Source organism: Marmota marmota, unplaced genomic scaffold (genome assembly GCF_001458135.2).
Source record: "Marmota marmota marmota unplaced genomic scaffold, marMar, whole genome shotgun sequence".
In the NCBI taxonomy this organism is placed as follows: domain Eukaryota; kingdom Metazoa; phylum Chordata; class Mammalia; order Rodentia; family Sciuridae; genus Marmota; species Marmota marmota.
Window position 1 is genome coordinate 1,006,565 of NW_025999895.1, and position 7,412 is coordinate 1,013,976.

Genomic DNA, 7,412 nt, shown 5'->3' on the forward strand with positions numbered 1-7,412 from the left:
GATGCTATCTCCTGCGGCCACGTTCGGGCGGCGTCCGGCGGCGTGCTTGCGGGAAGCGGTGGCGTGAATGGGCTCACGGGCCACCCCCGCCTCGCGAGTCCCGACGGCCCTATATTCCCGCGTTTAGGCCCCTCCCTGGGCCCGAGGAGGGAGGCGCTGCGCCCCGACCCCTCCGTACCCCCTCGGAGATTGCCGAGTGGGATTCCGGGTGTTCTTAGAGCCCCTGGGGGCTGATCGGTGCCCAGGCCGAAGGAGGCTCGTCTGCGACAGCGCTGTCGCTGCTTGGTTGGCACCGCCCTAGGCGGCTGCTCCACTTGTCCGAGGGTCCTGAGAAGACTGATCCTGCAGCATTCCCAAGTTGTAGCCAGGAATGGTGACGACCTCGTGCCTCTTTGGGGCCTGTGAGGTCCGGAGGTCCCGGACATCCGAGCTGCAGCACAGCACATGTTTGCCTGCACGTGGCTCCCACAGGGAGCTTCCCTCTTCAGGGCTCTCAGCCCCAGGGCTCAGTAGGGATCCCTTGGGTGAGGGCCTGGAACTTAGAGGCACAGCAGACAGTAGGGGTTTAGTGTTGGCCCTCCAGTTGGGTCTGGGGTCGGTGCCTCTGCTGGGGAAGGAAAGATGTGCCTTTATCTCCCCGAGGAGCAGGCTGCGTTCCCATTTAGTCTCCTACTTGGGGTGGGGTCCTTTCAGAATGCACCCCTGAGCCGGAGGGGCAGGTACCTGGCTGGTGAGTCTGAGGGAGCGGCCCCTGCTATTCAGACTCACCAGCCACCCCTTGTCCTGCTTCCTGCACTCTGAGGCCTGGTACTGTCCAGGCTGTCATAATCCTGCCTACCCACAGGTGTCCCATACCCAAGCTAGAGGTGAGCATGGCAGAACAGGAACCCACAGCCGAGCAGCTGGCCCAGATTGCAGCTGAGAATGAGGAAGACGAACACTCAGTGAACTACAAACCCCCGGCCCAGAAGAGCATCCAGGAGATCCAGGAGCTGGACAAGGATGATGAGAGCCTGCGCAAGTACAAGGAAGCCCTGCTGGGCCGCGTGGCTGTCTCTGCTGGTGAGTAGCCCGTTGGAGTAGGGACAGAGTGGGGGCCCATCAGAGCAGCAGCTCTCCTGCAAGGACACCTGTCACTCTGCTTAAGCCTCTGCTCCACTCCACTGCCTGCTTATCTGCTGAAGGAGAAAGACCTAGTGGGTGGGAGTGGGGCTCCAACTTGCTGTCTTTCCCCAGACCCCAACGTCCCCAACGTCATCGTGACTCGCCTGACCCTGGTGTGTAGCACTGCGCCAGGCCCCCTGGAGCTGGACCTGACAGGTGAGAGGGGGAAGGGGACACTGAGGTCCCTGGGTGGGGCTGGCTGGCACCCTGCTGCTGCCCCTAAAAATAATTTCCTGTAGCACAGGGGCCCTCTGGTGGGGCATGCAGGAAGTGCAGCGAGGTGCTACTGGAGGTTTTGCTTTGTGTTGGGGGGAGGAGATGGGAGGGGGTGGGAGTGAGGGAGCTGGACAGTCAGCTGAGCCTCTTCCCCAACACAGGTGATCTGGAGAGTTTCAAGAAGCAGTCCTTTGTGCTGAAGGAGGGTGTGGAATATCGGATAAAAATTTCCTTCAGGGTAAGGCCAGGACTTGGGGAGGCACTGGGGGAGTATGGCTGGAGAACCTGGCTGACCTCGCCCTGGGTTCCTACAGGTGAACAGAGAGATCGTGTCAGGCATGAAGTACATCCAGCACACATACAGGAAAGGTGTCAAGAGTGAGTAAGGGGCCAGGTGTGGTGGTGCTCAGCTGTAATCTTGGTAACTCAGGAGGCAGGAGCAGGAGGATCACAAGTTTGAGGCCAGCCTCAGAAACTCAGCAAGACCCTGCCTCAGAATATTTTAAAAAGATCTGGGGGTGTAGCTCAGTGCCTCTGGGATCAATCCCCAAGACTTGGCGGGGCATGTAAGAACGGGCAGCTGTGGTCTTCCCCAGAGGGCCATTGGCACTGGTGACCGTACCCTTTCTTGTGTTCTGCAGTTGACAAAACTGACTACATGGTGGGGAGCTATGGACCCAGGGCAGAGGAGTATGAGTTCCTGACGCCCATGGAGGAAGCACCCAAGGGCATGCTGGCTCGGGGCAGTTACAACATCAAGTCCCGCTTTACAGATGACGACAAGACTGACCATCTGTCGTGGGAGTGGAATCTCACCATTAAAAAGGAGTGGAAGGACTGAGCCCCTGCCAGGAGGCAGGCAGGGCAGACGGACAGACGGACGTGTCCCACCCCACTCCCCTCCCCATCCCAAACCAAAGTGCTGACAGGGCCCCTTCCCTGCCACCATCCCACCTGGCCCACAGGAAGCTCCTCAACCCTCCCTCTCCCACCCTCCCGCCTGCAGGCCCTTGTGGTCTCTAGTGTCATGTTGCTGCTTCTGCCTGTGCAGGGGTGGGGGGGCATCCAGCCCAGGCCACTGCCCCCTCTGTGTCTTGCCAGGTTCTTTCTGCCTGTCCTACCCCAGATTCTGGCTTTTAGGGAGTGGAGCACTGTCCAGGTGCTCAGCCCACTTTGTCTCTGCCCAGTTGAACTGGGGTACATAGTGCAAGCCCCTGCCAGCTGGCCTCTGCCCCACCACTCCCTGGCCACTTCATCCATTGCTGTCAGTCACCGTCTAACCATGATGCCTTAACATGTGGAACGTGTATTGGGGGGCCTTCACTAACTCTTAACTCCCCCTGTCTGCATGAGCATGTGGTCTCCCCTGTCCCTGCCCTGTTTGTGATCTTGGTGACCCAGGGAGGCCTGGGGTGTGCTGCTGCCCAGCCTGCCAGGGCCTAGGAAGCCCCTTCCCCTCTCTGGACTAGGGTTTGAGGTGATGCCAGCAGTTTGGGGAGGGCCAAATTGCCAAACTCCATGCCTCCAGCCCCATCTGGGAGGCAGGTATGCTCACACCTCTGCCTTCTCTGACCCAGGAGGCACTGCTCAGAGCCCTTGAGGGATAAAGCCAGCGGCAGAGCCTTACTTGTCCCACCTGGGCCCTGTGGCCTGGAACCTTGTGCCTGGCCTGTCAGTATTTATTGCCTCCATTTGTGCCGTCCTCTGGGCTGGCTTGCCTGCTGCCTCTGCCCCGGCTCTCAGTGCCACCATCCTGGGCAGGCCCTCCTTGGACCCAGCCAGGACAAAAGCGGGACCAAGCGCACACAACTGTTGGGAGCTGTCTCCTGTGCCTCCCCTCCCTGTCCCCGTGTGGTGTCTGCCAGGCCCAGGCTTCGACAGGCAGAGGAGCCTGCCCTGCTTCTCTTCCGACCGGGAAATAAACACCCTTGAAGGAGACTGGATTTGCTGCTTGGGGTTGCGGAAATTTTGTGATCCTAGCAGGGAGGTAAAGCAGAGGCCCCTCGGGTCACAATTCCTTGTTCAGGGTTGAGGTCCACCACTCCCAACCCTGTGGGGACACAGCTAACTCTAGTGAGAAACACAGAATTCCCTTTCTATCATATCACCAAGTGCCATAAATCCAGAACCTCTAAGAAAGCTGAGTGGTGGGTAGCCCACCGTGCATTTTGCTAACGTAGTGGTAGCTTCCCCTCCATTATCCACTGAGGCCCCATGTGTTGCTCACATGGCACAGCCCAGGCATCTCAGGAAATGTTCAGTTCTGCTGAAGGGGAACACAAGAACCCCAGAGAGACCCTGTGTGGGCCTGCCAGATGTTGGTGAGAGGCTGCGGCTGGTGCAGGATGTCAGTCCCCCATTGTAGTCAGGGTCCTCTGAGATGGAAGGGCCAATGGCCTACGTGGGATTGAGGGGACCACCACACAGCAGGAGAGCTGCTGGGATACCCTGGAGGTTAACAGGCTGCAGATTGGGAGCTTCCCACCTGCAGTGATCTCATTCCATGCACCTGTCCTGGACAGATAGGGGCAGACCAACCACCAGTGGCAGGATTCACTCCAGAAACTCCCCCTTGGCCTCATGCCAGCTTTGAAACCTGTCCTCTGTGTCTGTGCTGCTCAAGAGAGGCGGATTCTTAGCTTAGGCAGCTGCTGCCACAAAGCAATCTGACCCTGCCTCCGTGGACCCATATAAGTGTTGGTGCTGAGCAGTCAGGGATCCTTGGCAGGAGCTTGTTGCCAGTTAGTCCAGGAGATGCCCACTGAGACCCACCTCAGGCTGCTAGCCACCTTGGTCATCCTTGCTAGGTTCATGTGAGAGCCAGAACTGACCTGGAGCTGGCCCTCAGCAGGATGGCCTACCAACAGCAGGGAACTGTAGGAGTTGGCCAACCAGACCAGGAAAGACCTTACCCAGTCTCAGAATGGGTTCTGGTCCAGCTGAATTGACAGGCAGGGTGAGGCAGTGCCCTGAGGGTTCACCCAGGCTGACCATCTCAGCTCAGAAGGAATGGGTGCCTAGGCAGCAGTCTTGGGCACAGGGGCTCACACCTCTCCAGCTCCTTAAAACGTTCCATCTCATTGCCAGCAGTTGTTTATTGGGCAAGGACTTCTGAGGCTCACATCAGGCCAAGAGGCTTGATCTTTTTGCTCTGGGGTTTTCCAAGCTTGTTAGACATGTGAACTCAGACCCTGAGTGCCAAGTTGTACAGGCACATGGCCAACAGCCAAGACTTTGCTCGAGCTCCTAGGGGAGGATAACAAAGTTGCACTTGCAGAAGGTGCATGACGTGTCTCAAGTCCCAAGTCTAACCTGATCCTCCTGGTCCCACCCTGACCTGTTGTACAGCTTGATGCTGCTCCAAGGCTGGCCTCCCAGGTCCACAACCCATGCCCTCTTCTCACCTCCCTTTATCCACAGGCCCCAGAAATCCCCAAGCTTCCACCTCCTCAGCATCCACAGACAGGCCCTTCTTCTGTGAAGAGGCCATAACTGGTGCCAGCTGAGGTCAGGATCTAGATGTGACCAAGCAATCGCCAGGTACTGATTTACAACCACTGCCCTGCTCTCTCCCACACGCCTGTCTCAGAATTGGGCACAGAAGCCTAATACAGCAAAAACCTGCAGCCAGTAGCCCTCTATGTGCCCATGAACTTGCTGGTGACCCCTTTACACATCTAGCAGGATAGCAGGTGCAGGCTAAAGGAAGCTGTGTTCTAAGAACGCTTGCTTTTTTTTTTTTTTTTGGTAGAGCTGGGGATCAAAAACAGGGCCTTGTGCATGCAAGTATATTTGAGGCTGGGAATGTAACTCAGCTTAGTAGCAGAGTGCTTGCCCAGCATATACAAGGCCCTTAATTCACTCACCAGTAACTAACACACACACATACACACACACGCCAGGGAGGGGGTGTTGAAAGTAGCTTTTTCCCCTCAGTACTGGGAATTAAGCCCAGGAGCACTGACCACTGAGCTACCTCACAACCCTTCTGATTATTTTGAGATCAGGTCTCACTAAATTGCCCAGGCTGGCCTGGAACTTGCCATCACCTACTTCAGGTTCCTAAGTCCCTGGGATTACAGTTGTGCACCACTGTATCCAGAGAGGGTAATAGTAATCAAAACATGTTGACTCAGCAGGAAACCATGTTTAACAGGTAACATACTCTGAGTGTGACACTCCCTGGAAGATGTCCAGAAGCACCTATGATGGCCAGTCACTGCCCCCCAGGGAAGGCCGACCCCAAGGACATACTCCTTGAAGGCCTGAGCACAGGATGAGTGACCCATCTCATCAGCCCTCTGCTCTGGGCTGAGGCCCACAGGTATTCAGACAGGGTGGCCTATATCCAGGGAAGTAGAATGCACTGTGGGTGCCCAGGGGTCTCTCAGGCCTCCTGCGGGGCTCATAAGAACCAACTTTGCTGTACCTACTTAAGTTGAAGAAGGCTGATTCAGGAAGGACAAGGTACCAGCAAGAGCTAGCTGCCAGGGTAGCCATGGCAGCATGATCACCTGTGGGGGAGTGCTGCTGGATGCCCTGATTTTCACAGAACATCAACTTAGCCACAGCCACCTAGGCCACAGAACAGCAGCCCTGCTCTCTGCTACTCTGGCTGGGCAGTTCCCCAAACTGAAGCATGTTCAACTGCCCTTGGCACGAGCCACTGTAGGCCCAGAGCCCACCTTAGACTCTACCACAGCTACTTTGATCCTTGTCTGATCTGTGCACCTGCAGTGGCCTCTGCTTGTTTCTGGTGATGTAGGTGTGCACATTTCTTCTTCATAGTTTATGTTCTGGAACTAAGATGCCTTCAAACCATCACGAGCTAATCCACAACAGTACCCTAAATCCCTTCACTTCCCATCAATGGACAAAATACTAACCTCCACAGTTAGAAAATCTAAACTCAAGTCTTTTGTCTTGGGCCCCAAATCTTGGTTTGTAAAACAAGTCAAGGCAAGCACAAAAATAGACCAGTTCATCGGATCTGAAGCAGTCATCACCCCACAGTGGCATTATGAAGAGCTGCAATTCAGTGGAAAAGCACCTGGTCAATCCTATTGAACTGGGGCGCGACACTGGTTCATAGTCCGCCAGGCCTGAAATGTCACACCTGGGAACCTGGGAAAGACCCATGCTGGTCTCCATCTTGCAATATGGCTTTCGGCTTCCAGAGTCGCAGCAGTTTCAGGTATGAGCTACATGAAGGTAGCACTGGGTCTTGAAGGCAAGGAACTCACACTCCAAGTGGAGTGCCACGCAGGAAAGGTGAGATGCACACTCTCAAGAACAAGTCTCTGGGGGCTGGGGATGTGGCTCAAGCGGTAGCACACTCTCCTGGCATGCGTGCAGCCCGTGTTCGATCCTCAGCGCCACATACAAAGATGTTGTGTCCGCCAAAAACTAAAAAATAAATATTAAAACAAACAAACAAAAAAGAACAAGTCTCTGGGCAAGGTGCCCACGCCTGTACTTCCAGCTAAGTGGAGGGCCGAGGCAGGAGGACCACAAGTTCGAGTTCAACCTGGACAATTTAGCCAAATCCCGTCTCAAAAAGGCTGCGGGTGTAGCTCAGTGGTAGAGCATTTGCCTGGCATGTGCGAGGCCCCGGGTTCCATTCCCAGTTCCTCCAACAAACGTCCCCACACGCACCAAGCCTCAGAAGTACAAGAACACCCTCCTGTACTTCACCCTCCCGACCATCGGGACGGGGCTCGGCCGGGCGCATCTCCGCAGGGAGCTGCCCCTTGCTGCTGAGCGCACCAAAGGGGCGGCGGCCGAGGCCACGCGGGCAGCCCCACAGACACCGGGCGTGGGCCTCGTGTGCGACTTAAGTTCCCAGGAGCCGCGGAAAGAGGAAAACGCCACTTCGACAGGCGGCCAAAACCGCGCTACCGTCGACGGGGTTGTGTCCCGCCCGCCCGGCCTCCGGGTCTGGCACGGACCAGCCCTCGCTCGGAGAACGCGGGGATGCTCGGAAGCGGATCCGAACCGCGCCACCGCCCGCTGACCCCGCAGGCGCCACAGGC

General features: G+C 56.7%; 1 protein-coding gene and 1 long non-coding RNA gene across 2 annotated transcripts; one reads left to right on the forward strand and one right to left on the reverse strand.

Annotated features, from left to right (window-relative positions):
• The first annotated feature begins 613 nt into the window (after positions 1–613).
• Arhgdia (Rho GDP dissociation inhibitor alpha) lies at positions 614–3,318 on the forward strand. The gene is made up of 5 exons (XM_015504055.2): positions 614–1,062; positions 1,237–1,320; positions 1,542–1,618; positions 1,695–1,758; positions 2,022–3,318. The coding sequence occupies exons 1-5, from the start codon at positions 873–875 to the stop codon at positions 2,219–2,221; spliced, it is 615 nt and encodes a 204-aa protein (XP_015359541.1). The 5' UTR covers positions 614–872; the 3' UTR covers positions 2,222–3,318.
• Positions 3,319–4,455: 1,137 nt separating this feature from the next.
• LOC107157693 lies at positions 4,456–7,406 on the reverse strand. The gene is made up of 2 exons (XR_001505525.2): positions 6,267–7,406; positions 4,456–4,626 (listed from the first exon to the last, which is right to left on the reverse strand). It is a non-coding gene; the product is annotated as an uncharacterized LOC107157693 (long non-coding RNA).
• Positions 7,407–7,412: the final 6 nt, after the last annotated feature.

What these genes read in the sequence shown, in the direction of transcription:
- Arhgdia (XM_015504055.2), top strand. Translation starts at nt 873, where the DNA reads ATGGCAGAACAGGAACCCACAGCCGAGCAGCTGGCCCAGATTGCAGCT. An exon ending in CCGCGTGGCTGTCTCTGCTG is followed by an intron (nt 1,063 to 1,236) that starts GTGAGTAGCCCG and finishes GTCTTTCCCCAG; the next exon opens with ACCCCAACGTCCCCAACGTC. An exon ending in GGATAAAAATTTCCTTCAGG is followed by an intron (nt 1,619 to 1,694) that starts GTAAGGCCAGGA and finishes GGGTTCCTACAG; the next exon opens with GTGAACAGAGAGATCGTGTC.